This window comes from Anabas testudineus, chromosome 13 (assembly GCF_900324465.2).
Source record: "Anabas testudineus chromosome 13, fAnaTes1.2, whole genome shotgun sequence".
NCBI classification, from domain to species: domain Eukaryota; kingdom Metazoa; phylum Chordata; class Actinopteri; order Anabantiformes; family Anabantidae; genus Anabas; species Anabas testudineus.
In genome coordinates, this window is record NC_046622.1 from 17,675,465 (window position 1) to 17,700,087 (window position 24,623).

A 24,623-nucleotide genomic window follows, 5' to 3' on the forward strand; every position below is an offset into this window, starting at 1 on the left:
TCAAAAATCAAGTTAATCGGGAGAGTGATGCCAGATTTCACGGCAAAGATCATCAAAGGCATATGTTATAATGCATAACCATGTCATTGCAGAAAGACAATTGGGTTCAGTTTGTTCAAATTACAGTTAGTATATCAGAATATAAGCACAAACACTCTGCAGGACAAAGGGACTGCTGCTGATGATGGCAGAGGCAATGAGGTTACCTTAATGCACAATACTGAAGCCTTTCCCAAATAATGTTTTTATTTTACTGTAAACTGACTTGTTGAGCATCACTTCAACAGGCCATAGGCTACTTTTAAAAAGTGAAATGCATATTCTGGCTCTGTTCATTTCCTAATCATTTTCAGTAACAAACAATGCTCATACAACTGCCTTCTGCAATGATATGAATCAATAAAAACTGTACATTGTTAGTTATGACTAATTAAATACGGTATCTTATAAGACCAGATAGTTGAAGTTGTATGTCAGTGGAACAAATAACCCACAATAAATGCTGAAATAAGCAAACACTGTATTTCTTAGGGAAATGTTTTCACTCAAAATAGTGTCACCCATGATGTAAAAAAACAAAAAGAAAAACAACCCACCACCAACAACAATATCCTCACATTTGCATTTATCAAAATAATTACAAATATTATGACATAACACATATCCCATGTATATACTGTAATGTACAGAGTTTGTTGAGTCTGAATAAGATTAGTTTGTTTTAAATAAACACAGTAAAGTGAATTTTGTAGTTTTTGTCACATGTGACTGGTGATCACCAAATTGCACTTCCTCTGTAACAAAGGCTGTTGCATCCACTATAGAAACCTTTATCTGTGATCGGGAAATATGAAGCAACCCATAAATATGTCAGCACCATATACTTTTGGCTTGCTTACTGAATTTCAATGCTTAATATTTAAGCTTAAGTTAAGTTTTTCTTGTCCAGGTTGTCCATGACTACACTCATTAGATGCTTTACTTCTACTCTCTCTTTAAATCACTAAGATGACTAACAAACTGAATCCGAACTGGCTTAAAACAGTGTTTTAGATGTGTTGCAATGTTCCCAATACATTTAAAAAATATGTCCTTGACACCGCTATTACAGAGGTTGGCATTTCATGTCTAAGTAGTGTTTTTCAGTCTGTGGCTGTGATGATGGTGAAATAACAACCATAACTGCGTACAGTAGATAGCACCAACAAGATTAAGCAAATGGGCTTTATTTATGTCCTTGTGAGCTTCACGTCCGTAATGAGCTCTGCAGAGCTTTCATGTCCCTCAGCAGCCGCAGATTCCTCCTGCTTCGCTCCCCTGGGCTGACTTTGACAGCTCCAGCAGAGAAACCTCTCGTGGACACCGTGGTAGTCACCTTCACCTCCTTCCTACTGTTCCTCCTAGAATTAGCTTCCCTTTTAAACTTCTTTATCTAGAAGCGAGCAGCAAAGAACAGAGAATGCAAAGGAAAACGAGATCCTGCTTTTACAGCTTGGTTACATGTGAACTGGCGTGCGACAACCTACCTGTGTTTTGTGTTTGTGGAGCTTACTGATTTGCTCTCCTTTCCTCTCCATTTTCAAGAGTAGCCTCTCCTGCTCCCTCTGAAGTTCTCTTCTTTCCTGGTCAGATACACTGTCCTCCACCTGCCTCGTCAACTCGTCCTGCTCCCTGCAACATACACGCGTGGAGGCATAATAAAAGTAACACTTTTCACAGGTCGTACTCCTTACAGACCGTAGATGCACATACTCACAAGCTCATGAGACGCAGCTCCTCCTGTAGCGCTTGCAGCAGCTCCGACAGTTCCTCCCCACAAGCGGTGGAGGATGAAGAGTCATCGTCTGAATGTTCGCAACTGCCTGTGTCGTAGCTGTTTGTGTTGTTAGACAGGACACGGCTGTTGCAGAGGTGTGGCTGGTGCTGCTTCAGGAGAGACAAAACTGACTGGACATTTGCTCTGACTGAGTGGCTGCAGCCTGCTGACTGGAGGCCAGGTGGGAGAGGGGGAACGAGTGTTTGACACAAAGACAATGGAAGAGAAGTAAAACTGAATATTGCGTTATTTCAGTTATTAAATAACACACATATGTATTTCCATACTACCGTTCCAGCAACAAAAGGCACATCTCTGAAGCTCAGTCGATAGTGAGGCTTTGTGTAGGACGACCGCTGAGGTGGAGATTTCTGCAAAGAGAAAATCAGCATTAATCCATTTGAGTTATTGACATTTTAATGTTTCTAACTAGGACCCAAAACATATTACTTTCCCAATGTCACTGTGGAGAGAAAATAAAGATACTGATTTATAAAAGGTTTGTTTCTGTCTTTTTGTGAAACAGCAGAGAAACGTGGAATGGAAGGAAACATTCTCAGTGCGCAGGGGAAGTAAAACCTTGTGAAGGTCTTTACCTTTGAATTGGACTTATTATCTATGGGATCTCTGGTAGACAGGCGTGGTGACACGGACTGCAGCAGAATCCTATTGGCCTCCAAGCCGGTCTGTAGCTGAGGAATCAGGGAGTGCGAGTCATTTCAACACTTCCATTAGGCTTGCAGTACGTTACACAACAGTACACTTAACTTCAGAGAGGAAAACACAAATTTCCAAAGGCACAAGGTCTTATTACCTCTTTGGCCTTATCCTGGATGAGCTTTCTCTGGTGCTCCTCCTCCTGCAGTTTGATCTCCAGCTCATGAATCTTTATCTGACATATTCAGACACACAAAGTCATCACTACTGTACGAATTAGTAGAAGAAGAATTTAAAATCCCATTTTTCACTTGTTAACTGCAGATGTAACTTTTCACCATTGGTTAGGCTTAGTAAAGTCTAACCATGACAACATTTCTCAAATAAAAAAAATTTGTTTTCTTATGTTTAATTTGATTTGTAATCAGATTGTCCTTTAATTTTTTCATATGTAGGGTTTTCAGATGTCTAAAGGGGTAAAAGTATCCCATACTCTAGAAGAAACAGCTAAAAAGTCCGATACGTAGATCAGAAGTTGAGGTTAGTACAGGTTCTTACGGGGGTGGCTGTGGCTCAATAGGTAGAGCAGTTGGCTGCCAATCGCAGGATTGGTGGTTCGATTCCCCACGTCACATGCCAAAGTGTCCTTGGGCAAGATACTGAACCCCTAGTTGCCCCCGGTGAGTCAGGTCAGCTGCATAGCAGCTCTGCCATCGGTGTGTGAATGTGTGCGTGCTTGTGTGTGTGAATGGGTGAATGAGAAGCAGTGTAAAGCGCTTTGAGTACCAGCTAGGTAGAAAAGCGCTATATAAGTGCGGACCATTTACCATTTACACTACTTTTCTAAATGACATATCACACATCTTTACAGAGTATGTACCTCAGCATTGTTTTGTGTGCGTGTGAGCCTGAGATACTCCTGCTCCAGCCGCTCCAGCTTCTCCAACTGGGCATGCTCAGACACTGTGCTAGGCTGCTGATCAGCTGATTTGCTGGTCTCCCTGGAAACCTGACGGGGGGGGGGGGAGACAATTGAAAATCTATTTTACATGTTTTGTTTTGTGTTATTTCTTTGTCTATGTCTTTGTGTCTATTCCACAGCTTGTGGCCTTACTGAAAACTGATTTACCTGCTGTTTGAGGAGGCTGGTCCTGCCTGTCTTGGCACTGTGCAACATCCTCTTCATGTGATCCAGCTGTCGCTCCAGCTTTGCACAGCGAGACTCCGCAGCAGCCAGGTGGGTGATCAACACTACAAGAAGAATAAAAGGTACACATTAGGAATAAACGACAAGAAACATAAGACAATGGAGAAAAACAACACTGAAAAAAGTAAATGAAAAAGTTATGACAATGCTCTCATTGTCTCTCAATGACATTTCCTGACTATATAAAGCCTAACTAACTAACTATAGGTATTTCTCAGTGACATACTAACCTTGGTTATAGCTGGATGGGCCACTCATCTCTCTCCGTGAGTCTGTCTGGTTGACTGTCTGTGTGATTTTTTCACTCTGGAGATGAGTGTGTGATGCATCTCTCCTCAGTGAATGCAGACTGAGCTCTACATGTCCTTTCTCCAACTCCAACCTCCTGATCTTCTCCTGCAAGCTCCTCAAACCAGATAAGATCGCTGCACATGCACACACACACACACACATACTGTGAGTTGGAGATTAGATATACATGTATATGAACATGATACACTGTGTTTTGATTGATATTTGACATGTTAACGTCACGGCTACAGGAATAGTAGTATGATTTTAGGTCTGGCTGGGGGTGGTTTGGGCAGCATGTACTGTAAGCTTAGAGGGGATAATGTGAAAGAATGAATACACGTCAGTCCAGCTGAGACATTCAAGTAGTCCAGCATCATGTTGCACATGTAACCATGGAGCTCTGAAACACTACAATCCCAACACAATCCCTGAATGGAAACTTAGTCAAGGCAAAACAACCCATACGAACACACATGCACAAATGAATCTTACCTGCACTGTTAGTCTCAGGGAAGGCTTTGCCAGGCGATGACAGGCGACCTGGCTGGTGTGTGCGTGTTTGTGGTGCGTGATGCACAAGTGTGTTAATGAAGGGACGATGAACAGGATAGTCTTTGTAAGAGGGCAGGGACAGGCTGTCCCATACTACTCCATTGGGTCGTGGTGGGAGACAGAGCTCCTACAAAGAAAAAGCTAAATGTTGCACGACATCAACAATATCTGGTACTGTAGGTATCTCCACACATCCAGTCAAATGTAAGACATTCAGTTAATAGTTCAGCAGCTCTCCAGCTCTGCAGCATCAGCTGATCTGAGTTGTAGCAACTGCTGCTGGGTTCTCAGCTAGCGTTTCCTCTAATAATAATATAAACGGTGTCGAAATTTTCGTATACTTTCCTCTTATGTTGAATTATAAAAAAACATATAGTAAAGCTACCTTCTCCCGTGTAACGTTAGCATCAGCAGCGGATGTTTTTGACAGACTCTCCATTGAAATGCAGCCGATCCAGCCTCCGTTGTGCTGAAACTCTATGTAAAAATATGCTAATGTTTAAGTTTATCTATACTACTAAACTTTTAATTACGATGAACAGCTTGCTGGCTACGTGCCGTTTGTTAAGCTCCCTGTGCTAATACAGGCTGCGAAAGAAAACATCACTTAAACCTCACAACCAAGCGTTTCTGTTGGGTGTGAATGATATTTATCTCCGCCTAGCCCGTAAGCGGCCGTGCGTGTGGATGATGTGAGAGACAGCAGGTCCGGTGTCCCTCTGTGAATAAAGCAAACGCAACCCGCCTGCTAACCGGAAGTGTAGTTTTTTCCTCTGCTGATAACCTGCAGTTTGAAACGGCAACGCTTCCTGGTAAAACTACATTAACTCGAAGCCTCTCGTAGGGGGTGGGCAGAGGGTTTGCAAGACTTGCCGGGATTTTAGGTGAGTTCTGGGACTTCAGAGGAGGTGGGTCGAAAACTATGTTTATCCACGTTTTACTTTAACTTAGAAGCATTCACGACAAATGCTCTGTGTTACTTAGGCATATGTAACACGGAGCAGGCTTATAAATCGTAGCCAATATGTAAACTTGCGTTTACGTAGTGTTTATGAGTATATGGAACTTTGGACTCGTGAGCTTCTAGTATAAGTGAAAGCTAACTAACAGCTAACTCACCATCCTGTTCTGGCAGTAATAATAACTTAACCTACCATTCAGTGACTGGTTTAATGTTAGACAACTAACTGCGTTACTAACGCATTATTAGTTAGCTAGCTAGCTATCACATAACATAGTGCAGTGCGTTGTAACGTTATTGTATCAATAAGTGTTACTTTGCATTACTGTTTTGTGAGCCCAGTTATAAACATGTCTTCTATTCAAGGAAATCAGTAATGCTTGTGTGGAGTTGTCTTAGTTTTGTATTGTATTTGTATTAGTATTTACACAATAGTATTTGTGTATTTCTGCAGTTTACCACCAATGCATGTTTTGACAGATGTTCATGTTCTCTGTAGGAGAAGTGCTCATCACCTGTCCAGTGTAAACAGAGCTCTCATTTACCTACGACATCATGTCCTCAGAGAACACCATGTGAGTCTTTCTAAAATATTACTCTTATTATAAATGTATAAAATGAATCTATTGTGATTGTGGATTATTAGTGAAATTTTCTCTTTAAGAATGTTTACATTTACATTTAGCAGACACTTTCATCCAAAGACCCCAGTCTCCCGGATGCAGGGTGGCGATTTTACCCATTCACTATGCAGCCGCATTAGAATGAATGATGTTTATGCTCAGGAAATCCAAAGCAGAGTCTAATGTGTTAACCATTTTTAGATAAATGCCTGTATTGTGTGCTATTTTTCTAGGGACGATGAGGATACATTCAAGATCCTGATTGCTACAGATGTTCACCTGGGTTATCTCGAGAAGGACGCCATCCGTGGCAATGACACAAACAATACATTGAATGAGATCCTGAAATGTGCCAAGACAAATCAGGTATTGTATGAGAGTCAAATAGATAATTCAATATCCAATCAGATTCATGTTTATCTGTGTCTGCTTAAAATCACTAAATTCCCCCTGTTATCTTTTTGCATATTTGTTTGCTTGCAGGTAGATTTTATTCTGCTGGGTGGGGATTTGTTTCATGAGAACAAGCCATCACGCAAATGCCTCCACAACTGCATAACTATGTTGAGAAAATATTGCATGGGAGACTCGCCGATACAGTTCAACATTCTCAGTGACCAGACTGTCAACTTCAACACCACGCAGTCAGTTTCTCTGTCGTGTAATCATTATTAGTGATTCTTGTTGAATGAATCTTTTAATATTATACTTTAAATGTACCAATGTGTTGTAGGTTCCCCTGGGTTAACTATCAGGATGAAAACCTGAACATCTCTATTCCTGTGTTCAGCATCCACGGCAACCACGATGACCCAACTGGGGTGAGTTGCTTCCACTGTAAGAGAAAATATTCTAACAGACACTCACATGCATTTCTCTGTACTAAAAATCCTTGTGTATCTGCTTATTTTCATTTAATGTCTTTTTCTCACCAAGGCTGAAGGTTTGTGTGCATTGGATCTGCTATGTGCTGCTGGTCTTGTCAATCACTTTGGTCATTCCCAGTCAGTAGAGAGGATAGAAATTAGTCCTATCCTCATGCAGAAAGGCAACACCAAGCTGGCTTTATATGGTCTTGGTAAGTGTGTTGTGTGTGATCTTTGTCAGTATGTTTTCTTTGTGAATTAGTAAACATATGAATTTGGTTTTAATGTTGTGTTTGTATGTGTAGGTTCTATCCCAGATGAACGCCTGTACAGGATGTTTGTCAACAATCAGGTAACTATGCTTCGTCCCAAAGAAGACCAAGATGATTGGTTTAACCTCTTCACCATTCACCAGAACAGGTGAGTGTCTACAAGTGCCTGCACTCTGAGAATTATTAGAGAATATGAATATTCTCAATATTGTTTTAATGACTAGTGTTTTATCTCATTTGACAGCTTGTGGTTGCCTTTGTCCTTTTATTGTAGGATGTACAACATCTGTTGATATGTGTTGCTGTGTGTGTATTGTGTTTTATAATACACACACAGCAGTGAGACCAGCTTACCTGTTTGCTATTTACAGGCTTGATATAAGATATAAAAGGAAAAAGGAATATAACAATGCATATTTTTTTCTTTTTACTCTTCACCAACTAATCTGTTTTAGATCCAGAAGTAAATTAGAGATGTTACCTGAAGATTCAGAGTGTTTGCTTTTCAGTGACACCATTGAAAAGAATACGTACCTTATAGCTTTTGTGATTATAAACAGTTAAAGAAAAATGATAGAATTCAGCAAAAACGTTCTCATCTCTAAAGGGTTTAAATCTAACCCATTGCATCATGTTCTACTATAGACACTTAATGACAGATGTCAAAGGAAGGTATATATATCTTATATATCAGAATACAGCATGTAAGTGGGGATGTTATGGCAGAGAGTGAACAAGAAGTTAACAAGTATTAGCACATTTCTCCTCTATTCTCATCCAACTAAGTCAGTCATTTTAAGCTTTAAACACCTACACCTTCACCCCTGAATCTGGGTTTTTTTTGTTTGTTTGTTTCTTTTTAGGAGTAAGCACGGTCCTACTAATTACATTCCTGAGCAGTTCCTTGATGACTTCCTAGACTTAGTAGTGTGGGGACACGAGCATGAGTGTTTGATAACACCAACCAGAAATGAACAACAGCTCTTCTATGTGACACAGCCTGGCAGCTCTGTAGCCACCTCCCTGTCCCCTGGAGAGGCTAGAAAGAAGTACACAAATACATGCACACTGTACAGTACATGTTATAATGTGTGTGTTTTCAAGTTTTAAGCTAGCAGAAACCCCTCTGTTTGTGTCTGTGTGTGTGTAGGCATATAGGGCTACTCAGGGTAAAGGGTCGTAAGATGAACCTGCAGAAGATCCCTCTAAAGACAGTGCGTCAGTTCTTCATTCAAGATGTGGTGCTGGCAGACTATCAAGACCGTTTCACACCCGACACACCTCAGGTCACAAAGAAGGTGGAGGACTTGTGCTATGCAAAGGTAAGACCTAAAGTCAATATTAGAGATAAAGAGCCAATCTAATACTTGTTTCTCAGTTGTCGTAACCTTCCTGCCCCTTATCTGTCTCCTCATGTCTTTCTATAGGTCACAGAGATGTTAGAAGAAGCTGAAAGGGAAAGACTTGGATGCCCGCTCACCCCTGAGAAACCTCTTATTCGGCTGAGAGTAAGATGGACACACTTGCAGCACGTGCACCCATGTTTAAATTTAAACATGTTCAGATTCAACATTCATTGCCCTCCCTAGGTGGACTACAGCGGTGGTTTTGAAACGTTCAACACTGCTCGCTTCAGTCAAAAGTTTGTGGACTGCCTGGCCAACCCAAAAGATATCATTCACTTTGTCAGACGCCGTGAGCAAAAGGAAGACATCAAAGGTCTGGCACAGACTAAATACACAGTTTTGGACCTGTACTGTACACTGGATTTTAGAGTTATGTACAATGTTGTATGTTTGATTGCGCTCTAATCTGTGCGCTTTGTAGATGAGGTCAACATTGACTACAGCAAGCTGTTAAAAACCACAGCAGCTGAGGGGCTGAGAGTGGAGGACCTGGTTAAACAGTACTTTGAAGCAGCTGAACAGGTATTATGCGAATTAACTGAACATTTATTTTTTTACCTGGTGTCATAATGCTATATGCTGCTTATACTGTGTACTTTGTTGAAACATGGGTTTGCATACCTTCACAGACAGTACAGCTGTCTCTGCTGACTGAGCAGGGCATGGGGAAGGCTATTCAGGAGTTTGTAGACAAAGACGAAAAAGATGCCATCCAGGAGCTGATCACTTACCAGCTGGAGAAGACACAGCGCCACCTCCAGGCCAGAGGAGTAACTTCAGAACAGGAAATAGATACTGAGGTCAGCAGGTGGACCATGCACTTGAAGTGTAGCAGATGTGTATGTCTTTGTAAGAGTGCATATTTGTACATTTCCAGGTTCGGCGATTCAGAGACTCCAAGAAGAACACAACCGAGGAAGAGAATGACATCAAAGAAGTAAGTAAGGAATGCAGACATGCCCTAAATGTGTTAAATCTGTTTCAGTGTCAAACCTCAGTTTTTCTTTCACAGGCTATCAACAGAGCCAGAGCTCATCGGTTGGAGCGTGGTGATCAGCCTGCAGACCTGGATATATCCAGTGAGTTAGCTGACATTAATATGGACTTCGATGAGGACCCAATCCCTGCCCCTACACGAGGTAGGGGCCGAGGTGGCAGGGGACGGGGTGGCCGAGGCAGGGGAAGAGGTGAGTTATCATATTATCTCTCACAAATATGAAGTAAAAATAAGAGCCCAAAGAGAGATACACTGTAGCAAATAGTGAATGTAAATCCTTAAAGAAGAGATTATAAAGTATCGCTGTGATGCATAATTAAGGAAAACATGAATACACATTGGGAGTACTGTAGATTAATATAGAATAATTATGTTTGCATTTCTAACTTTTTTACCATTTACACAACTGCTTAGACAAAAGATCTAAAAGTGTTTATTGTAATTAGTTTAATTTTCAGACTATAAACTCACAAAGTAGGCAAAACTCTTAATAGTATATAACACTTGAATGTTAATTGTATTGAGTTAAATTTATTGCAGTAGTGGTTCAGACTGAAATCATGTCAAAACAGAATCAACTTATTTAAAGCCTGTCGGTTTATCATTATTCCTGGTATTATGTTTTGATGTCATTTTAAACACAATGATATTCTAGTAAAATAAACCAATGTATACAGTGATGCTGAATCAGAAAATTTTGTTTCATTGTTGTTCATCTGTTATTCAAGGTGCAGCCTCCTCTGAACCAAAGCCAGCAGGTCGGGGCCGTTCCCAGAAATCCTCAGCAACAAGCCAAAGCAGAAGCATTATGCAAGGTAGGAGAATGTGATAAAGTCTAGAGACACTATATGCCAGACAGAGATGTCACAGAGTGATAGAAATCTGTCTTTAGAATCTGCTTTATTAGTTTATGTGATTTTCTTTTTATTACCACCCCTTCTGCTCCTCATCTTTCAATTTCTTACTAGCTTTCACTTTGATACCTCCTTTAATTGCACCTCTCCCCCCTCTTCTTTACACCTCATTGTTCAGCATTTCAAGCTCCATCCCAGAGATCTCACAGTGCAACCACAGCATCTTACACAGCAGATGATGTAAGTTAAAAAAACATGCACAGTAAGTGCAAACAGCTCCTTAGTTTTTAATTTGTATGTGAACTGTGCCAGGCTCCAACCTTGGTTCATCCATCTTTAGGTGACTATTGATGACTCAGATGAAGATTTACCTGTAACAAAAGCTACCCGTCCTCCTCCAAGGTATGTTTGTTTCCAGTTTTTTAGGAGAGAATTAAATAAATAGATATCCATGCTGTACGTCAATATATTGCTGCCACTTTGAGAAAAAAGGCAGATTATACTGTTTTCTTTCTTTTTTCTACATCAGACCAGCAGCATCGTCTTCATCCTTCACTAAGTACAGCTCTCAGAGCCAAAGCCAGTCATCTAGAGGAGTTGCATTTGATGACAGTGATGATGATGATGAGGTAAATCAAAATCACATTATGTTATACAGTGGCACAAATGTATGTAAACCTTATTAAACATGATTTGATCTTTATCAATAAATCAAGAGTATTAACACATATAATGTGCCTGAAATAAGAGGTTTATGTCTCTGTTGAGAACAACCATAAAACCCTCATAGTGCTAGTGGAAATTATTTTCCAGGGGTTGACATACTTTCTCCACTAGCCCTGTGAGGTTTTTATGGTTATTCTCAATAAATTGTTTTGTGTTATTACTTTAAGTACATTTTATTTGTTTATACTTGACTTAGATCAGAGATCAGATCACATTTTATGACAAATTAATGCAGAAAACCATTAAATTCTTACTTCCTAATTCATACTTTGTCCTTCCACTGTATTTCATAGCATGTATCTTTTTCCCACTGGTGAAGGGTGACGTGTGGACTACTATTGCACCGTTAACCTAATCTTATCTAATCTATTATATATTTCCAAAAATGAGAAAACTTATGATTGACTAGTTCTCAGTACTGGGTGTAATGTTTTAATCCCATTTCCATCTGCTTTTTTCTTGATACAGGACAACCTTTTCAAAGGCCCCAGCCATGGTTCACGGAGATAACTACAAGTTGATCTATAATTTAACACCCCTTACTGTTCATTTTCCTGTAAATGCTAATTAGAAGGTGACCCAGTGCAGTGTTAAAGTCCATGTCTCAATATTTACAGGACTGAACCTCCAGATGTTGATAGTAAATAATTACATTGTTCAGTTGCATCTGTTCTGGTGAACCTGAAGCAAGTGGTGGTGACTTTCACACACTGTCTGTATGTACTGATATTTCCTCATCTGCTACTGATCAGTGCTTGGTTTTATCTTGTGGTACACTTGATATTCAGGAAATAAAAGTTTTTTTTCATATGTTTAACTGTCTTTGATTTTGGACTATGATCTATAGATGACTGGACTCACAGAAAATGCCTCGGTCTACCATCATGTAGTGATATCAACATGTGCAATGCATAGGGGGACAATAAAAAATGTTACAGTGGAGTCAAAATCTTAAAAGGGCATTGCATTATTAAAAAATAAGATCAGCAATCGATATGAAGAATAGCAAGTCAGATATTTGAGACAACTTTCTTGCACAATACAACTTGTTTGTCCATCATTGTTTATTTACACCAAGTTCTGTTCCAAGTAGACACAAAATGAAACAAGGGGAGATCCTGTTTCTAGCACATACACGTTCACACAACATCAGTATAACACAAAACAAGTGTTCCAAATGTCAAGTCATGTCTATATCATATTTACAACCTATTTACAGGTATTTAAAATCAAATTTAAAAACAACACACTACACTGTTACATTGTACATGACATTGTCATGTTTTCTGTGACAGCAAAACTCAGTAATTATCTTCCTGAACAACCTAGGTCGTGGTAAGATTATTCTGAGGGCAAGTGTGACATATAATTGCACTTTGAGACTCAGTATGGAAAAGCTCTATGAACACGTAACTGTGATTTGAGTTGCCTTATTCAATGCAATGTTACACTAGTTACTTCATCATCTTCATATACAGCAATGTCAAGTAATTCTCTGTTTCCACTTAAAGTGCTCGTGTTAAGTCTGTGGTACGATGCAAGCACACAACCTGTACTGTAAACGGTGCTTTTACCTGACACACACCAGGTTAAAACCAAATCAGCACCAGAAATCCATTGAATTACAGGTGGTGGCTTTAACATGCAGCTTCACACTGGCCTGTGCTGGCATTAGTACAGTATATGTTTCTGTCACCTCTATTTACAATGCAGTTTTCCGTACTGCATCCTTAAAAACAAAGCACATAGTAATCAAGTACATTATGTGTGAGGTCGCCCAGCCTGGCGATAAAATGTTCACAGTTAAAACAGTTTGTACAGTTATTACGATGCCCTCACGTCTGTGGCAGTAATTAAATATTCTGTTTTCATCTGACAATAAATGATAATGCTGTTTTGAAAAGTCAACAGGCCAGACAAGTCAACGACAAGACAGCTGCATAAATATTTCCCCTGAGTTAACAACATAAAATGGCACAAACAACACCTGGGAAAAGTCAGTATACGTGTGTGTGTGTGTGTGTGTGTGTGTGTGTGTGTGCGTGTGCTTGTGTGTGTGAGTATATTGTTTATGCTTGCTGCGTTAAACAGTTCATCTGGATTTAACTCTGCAATGCATCTTTAACTTCCCCTTTCTCTCTCTCTTCGTATGCCAACCACACTTAAACAACATCTTTCTTTTAGTTTCACACGGCAGTCTGGTCTGGAGTCTTGTGATGGCTGCTCGTCACGTTGAAGGACCTCAGGGGTTTTTCTGGAAACATGAAGTAGTTGCATGTATTTATTAAACTGTTAATTTTTTTTATAACTAATTTTCACTCCTCCTTAGTGCAGTGAAGGTAAAATATATGTACGAGGTGCAAAGTTCATCCTCTTAACACAGATGTGATGTATGGTCATTGTGCAGCTTAAAACTACAGACAGAACGGATAAGTCGCCTTATTAACACGTGTGCATATATGAATGTGTGTGTGTGTGTCTTACCTCAATGACTGTATAGATCCAGTTGAGCATCTCTCCCACGTTGCTGTAGACACCTGGCTTGCCCTGGCGGGCACAGCCAACGCCCCAGCTCACCACTCCTACCAGATTCCATTTAGAGGAGGAGACGTAAACCAAAGGACCCCCACTGTCCCCCTGAGGTGTATAACATCAACAACGTGTATATTTTTATTAATTTCAGCCAATATTGAAGAGCTGCAAATACTTATAACAGTATAAAATAAATATATAATTAAAAAAACATATAAAATGGCATTTCAGAATAATATTTACATAAGAAAGTTTGCAGTGCTATAACAGGAATCAGTTTTCATTTACCTGACAAGCATCCACTTTTCCCTCCAGGAACCCGGCACAGAGCATCCTTGGGGTTATGGCACCACCATACACTGTGGGGCTGGAACACTTTGCCCGGTCTATCAGATTGATTTGTGCCATCTGAAGTGAAGGGGAAACATGACCTGAGGGGCGGAACAACAAAGCAACATGTGAGTGGTGAGATGGCAGCCGATATTGATGGTGATGATGAGTAGTATATGTTTCTCACCATTTTCCTCCAGGTATCCCCAGCCAGTCACAACCAGGGAAGCACCAGCAGCAACATCGAAGGTATTAGGAGGTAGACAAACTGGCTTGCGGCTCACTGGAAAGCGAGGGCAGTAAATTATTTGTGGCAATTTTAAAAGTATAGTTTCAGTGATGACACTGTCTGACCTTTAGAGAAAATGTTGCTGTTTGACAAAAACAACACTAGGGGGTAATAGAGTATAGCTTAAAGTCGTGCAATTAATTTGTATGAGCAGTATAGTAAACTCTAACCTCCCACTGTGATCGGGCTGCTGAGTCTTATCAGTGCTATGTCGTAGTCATTGCGTGCTGCATTATATTCTCCATTCACTATCACCTTGTCCACATAGGCACCTCCTAGTGAGACCATGTTTGTTTGGCCTGACACCACTCTCCAGTTTCTCAGCTCCTTTCTGCTGCTGCATAGTCAAAGAAAAAAGAACACGGAGGAAGCATGAGTACTTATGTATTTAATTTTAGCCATAAATTGTATATGTTGAAACTATACTGACCCAGTAAAACAGTGGGCAGCAGTGACCACCCAGCGCGGTGACACCAGTGAGCCTCCACATGTGTGTTGGCCACTGTCCTGCAGGCTGACCTGCCACGGCCAGTCTTCAATGTAAGCATCAGTGCCCCCAACAATACGGTCCTGAGCGTGGCCCTGCCCACAGTCTGAGAAACAAGTTACATTATATTAATAACTGAAAGGTTCATGTTCTTCCCTCTGTTCTCTTTCTCTTTCTAATCTCTTTTCATTTTATTTTAGGTCTTTGTTGATTGTATGCCTTAAATCCAGTGAATACAGATCACGGTGAAGGTGAGATTGTGTTTGACAGCTTCTAACAAAGACTGCTGCTGCTTGTTGTAGGCGTGCTTCGGCCTGTTAGTGCTGCCAAACGTGCTGCACAGCCATGTTAGTGATGGTGGTTGCTTTTCTATACATACAACTCACCTGAACAGGACAAAGACACCACAGATCCAGAACTGCATGCAAGGCTGTTGATAAAAATATAAATATATATATTTAGGTTTATAGTAGGTATCACACACATGGACAAACAGACAAAAATCCCAGACAAATGTTGACCTAACTTCACCCCCCCTCCATTTGAACTTTACATTTGTTTCTGTTCTGCTTTGTGTAAGTACAATAGCTGTCCATTTATGAACTTTCATAGGACGTTACACAGAGAAGGAACGAAAACTGTGGGATTTTTAAAAAGTTTTTTTTTTTTATAAAAAGAGAAACTGTCTACTGTCTCTAAGAGATAAACAAGACACACAAGGGGAAGACAGGAGAGAGAGAGAGCGAAAGTTAAAACGCTGAAAGAAACATGAAAATGGCACACACTGATGTGAAAATGAAAACAAAACGCATAAGGCTATAAAAAGGTGGAAAAGAACAATGCTGCACTGAAATGCCCAGTTTTAGTTGAGGGTGAAATCAGCTATGACTGAACCCTTTGTCAGTCTGCAACTGATAATAAAACTGATAATGCTGAGAATAGATGACATGAAAGTAACAATAAACTCAACAATACACAGTAAAGGATTTCTTAGCAGAGCTGTTTTTCTTACTGTCAGACAGGTTTAGCAATGACAAATAAATGCAGCGAGGTTACAATGAATGGTAAATGTGTTGTCTTCATACCGGTCAGTGGTAGCCTGATGTGTGGGTGTGGTCCCAGTTCCAGGCCTGACAGCGGTGAAAGGACCAGTCTTCAGGAAAGACGCTAACGAGTTCACTGGGACGTTCGTGCTAAGAGGTTTACTGTTAAGACAGGAGAGCTGGTTAGGCTTGATTTCAGGTTTTACAGTCCAGACTATTTACATCACAATCTATGTCAGTGATCTAATCTCATTTACTGATGGCCATGGTCGGTACACTCACTATGTGTATCCCAGCTGATTACATGCTGTCTGTGTGTGCTGGTCAGTCCAGCTGTCACCACACACACTCCTCCAGCCTGCGTCAGGGCTGTACACCTGCAGTATGTGCTGATCTGTCGTGAGACGCACTGGAGGGAAGGAGAAAAGAGGAGTCGCTTTTCAAGCTTTGGTTTTTGCTGCAGCGATGACAAAGCAACGAAGGGTCACGTGTTTGCTTTACCTGGAAATGTAGTGTTCACCGTGAAGCTCGACACACAGGTAGTTTCATCCTCTCCCCCGGCACAGTCTCTTACACCGTCACAGGCTTTGTCTATTGGAATAAACTTCACCGAACTCGTACAGAAGAAGTATTTGCTGTCTATCAGCTCCTTAACTGATGGGAAAGGGAGTGGCACATTGGAGGAGAGGAGTGAAACCACAGGTTAGAAAAGCAGTTGGGATGATTGACAGTACGTTTTCCCAGTATTTCCAACAACCTGTTTTTTTAGGAGATTTTCTGCAACATAATACTGGTATGTAAGATAACCACAGCCCAGAACAGAGAGCATGTCCCTCAATGTTGAAGTCTCATCTAAAACACACTGTACCGTACTGTGAAACGTGTTTGGATTTGTGGTATTGTATGTTAGTTATTGTGAAAGGATATACCCCAGTTACAGCCTTAACTCTGTGTAAGACCCACTTTTAAAATAGCAGTCTTGTATTTGAATGATGAAAGTGAAAGATTTGGTGCATATGAAAAACCACAATCTTTACACCGGAGTGGATTCCAAAATCTGCTTACAAACCTATTTTCTGATTATTCATAAAAACAACATGTTGACTTACTGAAGTATATTGCAAGGCCCAGTATGCCCAGTATAAACACAACTGTCAGGACAATCAGCAAAGGTCTCTTCCACTGGCACGCCTTGCGTTTCTGAGTCTTTGGAGCCGTCATGGGCCTTCTGTGACGACCTGGCTGTGGAACCACTTTGAAGAGACACATAGCAGGTACAACAATAAACAAGCGAGATCAGGTCATAGACATCGCAAAGCATACTGGAAGGAAATAAATAGTCAAGGGGAGAAACGAGGTCTGTACCAAATGCAGTTTCCAGTTTTTTCACAGTAAAAATCTGTCATTAATGCAGCAACACATATTAAAATGAGCGCCAGCCAACAGCTTACCTGCCTGGGTGCGATTCAATGGTAGAGTGCTTTCCTGATGCAGCTCGTTTCTCTATGGAAATGACAACAAAGACATATAAGACAAGGGGAGCACAGGCGTTAAATATTGCACAGGCTTGAGAGAAACATGATGTGGTGTCTAGGATGAGGTGTAGGTTTGTTATGTTGTAAACCTGTGTGCAACTTTGTTTGTGTTAACTCCCAGGTGATTGTTCAGGTTTACAGTCATTGAGCATATCCATCTGTCCAAATACGGGAATCGTAAGCCATGTGTAAAACAGGTTTATAATACAATGCGTATCAAAGGATGGAGCCACAAAGGATTACCAAACATGCACACATGGAACATGGTGTACCTCTCTGAGATTGTCTGAATGTGAGTCCTTTTATTGAAATTGCACAACAGCAGTTACGATAAGACTCAATACAGGTAGAAAGAAATGCTCCTTTGTGTTTGTCAGCAGTTACGTGGGTCTGAGTGGTAAAACTATCCTTCATTTGGAGGGAATAATAACAAAATACTGAGTGCTTTGCACAGCAGAAATATCTCTTTTTATTTTCTAATCAAATTGCAACTCACCAGATTTGATTTTGCAGCCCCAAAAATAATAAAAAAAAAAACCCACACCTGCTTAAAATTAGCTGTGACCTTTTGACAGATGGAAAGTAGTAAAAGCTTAGAATAGTTCGTCGGCCTTATTCATCATTGACTTCAAGTGATACTGTCCATATCTGTTCACCACTCACTGTTTTAACACAAACACTTGCTAAATTAAATCCCAAAGACTTATCTGTGTATCAGTGTGTCTAATGTGGTACCATTTGAACTCCTCATTCACTCTTATCTGGGGTTTATGCATAGCTTCAGAAAGATTTGCATATATGGCACAAGCGCTCGAATGTGGTGGTTGAGACCCTCTACTAAAAAAAGCTCACTTCCTGTATTAGGGTACCAGCTCAATACCGAACTACCAAACCTCTCTCGTTTGTATCTTTGCATGTTTGCTTGTGTTTTCCAACCATCTCTGTAAATACAGTACCTCCAGAAATTCAGGAGGAGATTATAGGTGTGTGCATCCATCGCATAAATGTAGTGTCACTAATTACAAGTTCTTCTATTATACAATGTCAAAGAAGACTTTATTATTTTCCAAAGCAATGCCAGTCTTTATATAATATTATTTGTTTTTCAAGGAGCTCACTTGTTTCATGAATCGCTGCTATTGCCACCACATTTTCAAGTAGGAGTGACATGTTTCAATCCAAACTCGTTTCCTGGGTCATTTATGTTGTGGCACTTTCACTTGCTGTATGCTACTTTCGGTGCATCTTCTGTAGTTGGCAGTGGTGGTTGGTGTGCTTTTATTCATCGAAAGGGAACACCTCTGATGAGTGACTGAAAGCTTGAGGACCCATTTCACACTTTCTACCTGTTCTTAATTTGGCTGGTACTCACAGCTTTTCATTAATTGTTTGAACTGCAACTACAGTATCTACAGTACCAGTGAAACATCTGCACACAATCTGTTCTGAGTTGAAAAGAAAAGTGTGTTTACATGTTTGAGTAGTTCTGCGTGTTAGTTGATACATTAGTAAAAAAAAAAAAAAAGTGGGGCAAAATCTTTGGTGACTAAATGAGGAATTGCCAAAAAAAAAAAAAACAAAAAAAAAAAAACACATAACTTCTGCTTTTTAAGTATTTGGTAAATCCCCACCTTTGCATAAAACCATTCTGCCATAATGGCTCCAAAGAAAGAGTTCAACATCCACATCTAAGCAAACTGTCACATAAATTCAGGGAGCAGACTTTACTGCAGAGGAGGATGTCGAACAAGCTGTTGAACATCATGGAAAGCAGCACACATCCTCTCCACAGCCTGCTGGTCAAACTGCGGAGCAGCTTTAGTCAGAGACTTCAGCAGCTCCGCTGTGATAAGGAAAGGTACAGGAAGTCATTCCTGCCAACAGCCATCGCTCTGTACAATGACTATATTCAGACAGTGGAGAGCTCTGCTCCAACAGTTTCACCATCGCTGGTGACCAGCTTCATTGTATTGTATTATATTGTATTAGCATTTCTTCATGTCAACATACAACTACACATTCTGTATTCAGTAGTTTTCCTGTTTTGTTCTATGGATTTACAGATTTGACAACTGTATGTAACCTAAAGATTAGCTAGAAGAATTTAGTTTCTGTTTGACATGTTTAGATTTGCATTTTTTCTGCATTATTCATATTGTCTTCTGTGCGTGTATGTTTCTCTGTGTAATGGCTGCTGCAACACCAGAGTTTTCCTACTGGGATTAGTATGTATCTATCTGTCAAACCTGTAAAACCAGAAAGATGGTTAAAGAAAAACATGTTGCCAGGACAAATGCATAACAGACTAATCTGGTTGCGTTTTATCAAACAGTGATGTATGACATCATGGTAAAGCAACTAAGCTAACTTACCAGTTTGATTATTATTTCTTTATTTCTATTATGTCTGACTGGCATGTATGGTGGAGTCTTGCCAGAAAATCCATTGTTTGTGGGAACAGTTCCAGTAAAAAAGTGTAACTGGGTCATCCCTAACAAATAAAAGCCTGACGTAGCGAAACCTTTTGTTCAAATGAGGTGTTTCTTTTTACACAATCTCCATCTTGGTAGATTATGTTTCTTTAAACTAAATCATTCACAAAAGGCTTGTGAGAAACAATATCTGATATGTTGGATGAACCCCAGGATGAGAACTAAACTTGTGCTGTCCACATGTATATAAAATACACACTGTATTTAAAGGCATACACATAAACATTTGTATGAGTAAAGATGCTCCCTTTAACCTGTACTTAGTTATTGTAGGCTGTAGTAACACATCTAGGTGCACATCCATACAGTTAGGTAGATTGTGCACACATGAAGTACACACACCTACTGAAAAGGTTTACCACAGCATCAATTAGAATCGCCTAGAGGTAAAATAAAGTCAAAACCAAGTCAAACTAAATCAGCAGGATCATTTTGAACCTAAAATGTTCCTATGTGTATATGAGAAGCTGGCGCTGATCACACACCTTTGTTTTGATTTACACATTTCAGGGCAGGGCACGCTCTCTTTCGGTAACATGCCTGTGAAGTTGGCTGAACAAATGTACGCAAGCAGAGTATATAGCAGAGTACATTTCACCCCCCGTTTGCACTCACCAACATGATGTAGTTGTCTCTCTTGGCAAAACCCAGATGCACCTCATCCGAGAAAGAGCAGAGAGTAAGCACTGTCCCTCCCTCCCTGTAGGTAGGACTTCGGACAAACTTACTGTCTCCTGTATGCCCTTCGTCCTCTACCTCTCACCCTACACTGCTCCAAAAGTACACAACTTGGTTGGATCCAATCTCGCTTGTGCTCTCCTTTGCTTTCTCCAGCAGTGTAACTCAATCCCACTTGAAAGGTGTCTGACCTGCCCCTCTCCGTAACCCAAAGGCTGTAAGAAAGACTGGTGGTGTGTACCTGGATTTGAAGAAAACGATTTTTGAATCACCAAGCGCTGGTGACAAAGCTACAGCATTGTAGGTAACTTGACACTTGAACCCTCCCTTTCTCTCTCTATCTCTCTCTGTCTCTCTCTTCTTATCCCTCTTTCTCTCCCCTCAAGCCTCACACAAGTTGTCATTGGGGTGGTGTGTGTGCAGGAGCATGACATGCCCTGAGGCTTAGGCGTGTATGCGTTTTTTTTTTTTTTTACCTGTGCTGCTTTGAAAGTCTAATGAGAAGTCTCAGTATCAACCAGAAGTTCCTGTATGGCGTTAGACTATGACTAGTCAGACCACGTCATAACCAAAATATGAGCGATGCACTGAGTGCAGAGTCTACAGCCATGCTATCAGCTGTGAGGAGCTTACTGTGCCAACACGATTGCCAGCACGCTGGTATGACCACAGAATGAGAACGATACCAACAGTGACATGGTTTGAAGAAACCAAAAAATATTGTCCAAGGTTACAAGTTGAGTTTGATTTTCTTAACAAAGTCTCGAAGATCTTAGTCATTTTGTGTGTTATGTAGTAATGTTAATGTGTTTTATCTGGCTGAGAACCAAATGAAGGACTACAAAATTACACATGTGGTTACTGTCAATTAGTTATTTTCAGTGTTGGCATTAGAAAAAAAAAAGGTTCTAGGATTAATGTTATTAATGGTAAATACCTAACAATAATGTTATTATTGTTAGGTATTCAAATCTTTCTTCAGATGTTTGCTATAAAGAAATAATTATATTCATGTTTTCCAACCTAGACTTTCTCAAGCTGAACCCAGTAAACAGTATTTTAGTCAAAATGGTAGCTTTTGAACAACTCCCTGCTCTGCAGAGCTGGCGGTTTGCCTGACTCAGCAAAACAAGCTGGACTAACGTTGCTGAGGTTTATCATTCAGGTGATGTTATCAGAAAGCTGAGTAATGGCAGCTGGACCTGAATGCTTGTTAGGTTGAAATGTTTGACTGCTTCAACTACTTTGATGAGTAGGGAAATGGTTACAGTTGCTGTAAATATGGAAAATAATGCTTCAGGCGGCGCAGATGTGTAAATGAAAATAGAATAATGCATCATAAAACCGCTTTCTATGGGGTTTAAACACCCAAGAATCAGTCACTGCCTCCGATAAACTCACTCACTGACCACACTTGAAAACAATACAGCTGCCATTTCCTGCGTTACCGCTGTGGTCATTAGGTCAGTGTTTTTTAAGAATAAACCACTGTGAAGGCTACGGGCCACTAAGCATTGACAACTGTGGAGCCAAAAAAAGGTTGATACGGAGTGTGAGAAAAAACATATGATATGGTTAAGTGAAGAGAAAGAGCTATTGTTATCAGCCATAGCTGATTGTGTCACTTGACCTGCACTGTTAAATGCAGTGAACCTTAAAGCTCACCTCGAGGCCATGTTTCCTCAGGAAAACGTGGACGTTGGACTTTCAGGATCGATGTTAAAATAGTTAAATATACATTTAAGTGGACAGTGGGCGGGGCCAAAACAGGATCCGTTTCTTTGTAGTAAACCTGTTGATCTCCTGGTTGCCATGAGGTTGGCAAGACATTTAGCGCCTCCACCCTGGTATGACGTTTTGTGTTTACCTAGCCGACTTACTTAAAACTCATTTAGGGTCATATGCATACCAGTTTGACAAGAGATGAAATATGAAAAGAAACTGTATCCAACGTTGTAATCCAGTGTGTGGACTGTCCGTAAATGACCCATTTTCCATTCCCTTTAATATAGCACACAGAGTTTACACCGTAAATCCCATTCTGCTGTCACGTTTATCCAGTTTGATGCTAACCTGACACTGTTGGATAAAGGCTTTCTGAATGTTTGCACATGTTGTAAAAGGGAAGATGAGATACACTATTGTGTTCTATTGGACGCCCTAATTTGCCTCTAGGCCTTCATTGTTCTGCTTCGTCATCTTGCTTCTTTTTGTTCATAATCAGCTCTCGCACCATGACAGCTTAACACAGTCCCTTCATCAGACTGATGTAATTAATCTAGTCATTATTTTTCTTCTTCTTCTTTTTTTTGTCAAACAGCTGCTGATTTCAGCTGATGAATTTTTTTTTTTTTTGATAATGAGTCCATGTTAAGTTCAAGGGCAACTAAATGGACTCCTGACTCCCTGAATAGTTTGTAGTACAGATGGTTTATACATTAACAGATAAAATTCCGATCTGTACTCTGTCCTAACCAATAAACAAATATATCAATAAACATGACTGTGATAAACAACTGCAGTTCACATTAGAACACAAATGTGTTTAAAACAGCCAATGATGCTTTACTTAAGTAATTATTCTCCATTTAAAACTGAATTTGACACATTCAGAACATTTAGCTTAAGATTCTGCTTTAAAGGCTGATCACGTAATTTACCACACGTTCCCCAAGAAAAACAGACCCCTCACACAGTTTCCCTCTTCCTCACCTGTAAAGCAGCCGTCTCTATGTCTCTTTGAAGCTCAGGCTAGTGGGCAAAAGCAATCCAAGAGTCACAAATTCACTTTCTCTCGGGAGCTCCTTGACTAACTTTTCTTGTTCCGAAAGGGACCACCCTCCTGAGATCTAACATCCCAGCCGTCTGCCCTCCAATTCTACTGCAAACAACTTATCTGTCTCTGTCTCTCCCTCCCTCCCTCCCTCCCTCTCTCCCTCTCTCTCTCTCCCTATCTCTTTCTCCCCCTGTTCTCACACTCACACCCCCTCAGTTGACCATCAAAACTACGAAACCATCACCCCACCAGTCAGGGCACCCAAACCCTCCTTTGTTCACACAGGTGTGCACTTTGTGAAACTTGATACAGCATTAAGTTTATGGAACTTTACAGGAAGGGCAGTCTAACAAATAACTTGTTAATAATTAACACCTTCACATGTCATGTTCCCTGAACTCTGAGGAATATAGGCAGTTCCAGTCTGATTTGATAAATCCATATTTTCTGCTGACTGCCCTACCAACTGAGCCATGATATATTAAAGATGTGTTTAAAAGGGACATTTCCTTAATGCAACATAAAGTAAAAGAATGTGATAAATTGTACATATTTCATTTCAAAATATGTGGGCCAAGCAAGGTTGTCTAAATAATTAACACTGTGATGTGTTTCTATTGGAGTTATTATGTTGGCTGCTGCACGCTGCACATGACCGATTTTAAATGAAAGGGTTTACAGTATAAGGAAGTCATACTGCTGAGAAACATGAACTATACCGTAGTTGCATAGTTGTTCTGCAGGTCATCATAGCAACATGTTTAAGCAGCAAGCTGCTGGTAATGACATAGTGATACCTAGATGATATCATCAAAGACAGAGGGCTTTGTACAATGATTGTCTACTACTACCTTGATCTCTGTAAAGGAAGATCGGTGGCACTTTGTCAGGACGATGCCACGATAAGATTAAATATTTTCTAGGAAATTTGTTGTCATGTTGCCAAGAAATCCCAAAAAGCTTTCCTGAAAATAACACATTGTCTGCTTACGGCTCATGGGATGTGCCTCACAAACACACCGAAATTCTGTACACAGGTATAGAAAAGTTAAAGACCATGTGCAAATTGACTTCTTTGTCATTATTTAATGTGTTTTCACAGATCCACCCACTAGTTAGCTTGTCATGATGGAGATAGACACTGAATGTGTGACCTTAAAGGAATTATTTGACATTCTGGGAATTTAGCTTGATTGGTTTTTTGGGGAAACAGGAGAGCTACTAAAAAAT

At 40.3% G+C, this 24,623-nt stretch overlaps 3 protein-coding genes across 5 annotated transcripts; 1 reads left to right on the forward strand and 2 right to left on the reverse strand.

Moving 5' to 3' along the window:
• Positions 1-503: 503 nt before the first annotated feature.
• cep57 (centrosomal protein 57) lies at positions 504-5,150 on the reverse strand. Its single transcript, XM_026363290.1, has 11 exons — positions 4,912-5,150; positions 4,467-4,653; positions 3,911-4,105; positions 3,603-3,724; positions 3,354-3,482; positions 2,631-2,708; positions 2,413-2,508; positions 2,107-2,187; positions 1,757-1,986; positions 1,527-1,671; positions 504-1,432 (listed from the first exon to the last, which is right to left on the reverse strand). Exons 1-11 carry the CDS (start codon positions 4,963-4,965, stop codon positions 1,247-1,249), a joined length of 1,503 nt encoding a protein of 500 aa, XP_026219075.1. The 5' UTR covers positions 4,966-5,150; the 3' UTR covers positions 504-1,246.
• Positions 5,151-5,388: 238 nt separating this feature from the next.
• On the forward strand, positions 5,389-12,039 carry mre11a (MRE11 homolog A, double strand break repair nuclease). 2 transcript variants are annotated; one of them, XM_026341843.1, is made up of 20 exons: positions 5,389-5,434; positions 5,987-6,062; positions 6,344-6,476; positions 6,594-6,754; positions 6,844-6,931; positions 7,047-7,188; positions 7,282-7,396; positions 8,112-8,297; positions 8,399-8,570; positions 8,676-8,756; positions 8,838-8,967; positions 9,076-9,176; positions 9,284-9,454; positions 9,532-9,591; positions 9,667-9,841; positions 10,380-10,466; positions 10,684-10,745; positions 10,846-10,907; positions 11,035-11,134; positions 11,700-12,039. In XM_026341843.1, exons 2-20 carry the CDS (start codon positions 6,043-6,045, stop codon positions 11,739-11,741), a joined length of 2,088 nt encoding a protein of 695 aa, XP_026197628.1. In that variant the 5' UTR covers positions 5,389-5,434; positions 5,987-6,042; the 3' UTR covers positions 11,742-12,039. The 2 variants fall into 2 exon arrangements, with proteins under 2 accessions (XP_026197628.1, XP_026197634.1); XM_026341849.1 differs by lacking the exon at positions 5,389-5,434 and adding an exon at positions 5,453-5,660.
• A 220-nt stretch (positions 12,040-12,259) lies between these two features.
• tmprss4a (transmembrane serine protease 4a) lies at positions 12,260-23,480 on the reverse strand. 2 transcript variants are annotated; one of them, XM_026377421.2, is made up of 13 exons: positions 23,330-23,480; positions 17,364-17,415; positions 17,022-17,165; positions 16,414-16,566; positions 16,195-16,321; positions 15,955-16,074; positions 15,256-15,299; positions 14,813-14,975; positions 14,553-14,719; positions 14,281-14,376; positions 14,052-14,194; positions 13,716-13,868; positions 12,260-13,485 (listed from the first exon to the last, which is right to left on the reverse strand). In XM_026377421.2, exons 3-13 carry the CDS (start codon positions 17,131-17,133, stop codon positions 13,474-13,476), a joined length of 1,290 nt encoding a protein of 429 aa, XP_026233206.1. In that variant the 5' UTR covers positions 17,134-17,165; positions 17,364-17,415; positions 23,330-23,480; the 3' UTR covers positions 12,260-13,473. The 2 variants fall into 2 exon arrangements, with proteins under 2 accessions (XP_026233206.1, XP_026233198.1); XM_026377413.2 differs by lacking the exon at positions 23,330-23,480 and adding an exon at positions 20,555-21,024.
• Between the last annotated feature and the right edge of the window lie 1,143 nt (positions 23,481-24,623).

Coding starts and splice junctions, on each gene's coding strand:
- cep57 (XM_026363290.1), bottom strand. CDS start 4,965: ATGGAGAGTCTGTCAAAAACATCCGCTGCTGATGCTAACGTTACACGG. Junction 4,654..4,911: donor CTAACGTTACACGGGAGAAG/GTAGCTTTACTA, acceptor TTTTCTTTGTAG/GAGCTCTGTCTCCCACCACG. Junction 2,709..3,353: donor GCACACAAAACAATGCTGAG/GTACATACTCTG, acceptor TGAATATGTCAG/ATAAAGATTCATGAGCTGGA.
- mre11a (XM_026341843.1), top strand. CDS start 6,043: ATGTCCTCAGAGAACACCAT. Junction 8,298..8,398: donor CCTGGAGAGGCTAGAAAGAA/GTACACAAATAC, acceptor GTGTGTGTGTAG/GCATATAGGGCTACTCAGGG. Junction 9,842..10,379: donor TGGCCGAGGCAGGGGAAGAG/GTGAGTTATCAT, acceptor CTGTTATTCAAG/GTGCAGCCTCCTCTGAACCA.
- tmprss4a (XM_026377413.2), bottom strand. Junction 16,075..16,194: donor AATCAGCTGGGATACACATA/GTGAGTGTACCG, acceptor CTGTCTTAACAG/TAAACCTCTTAGCACGAACG. Junction 14,976..15,255: donor GGTGTCTTTGTCCTGTTCAG/GTGAGTTGTATG, acceptor CTTGTTTCTCAG/ACTGTGGGCAGGGCCACGCT.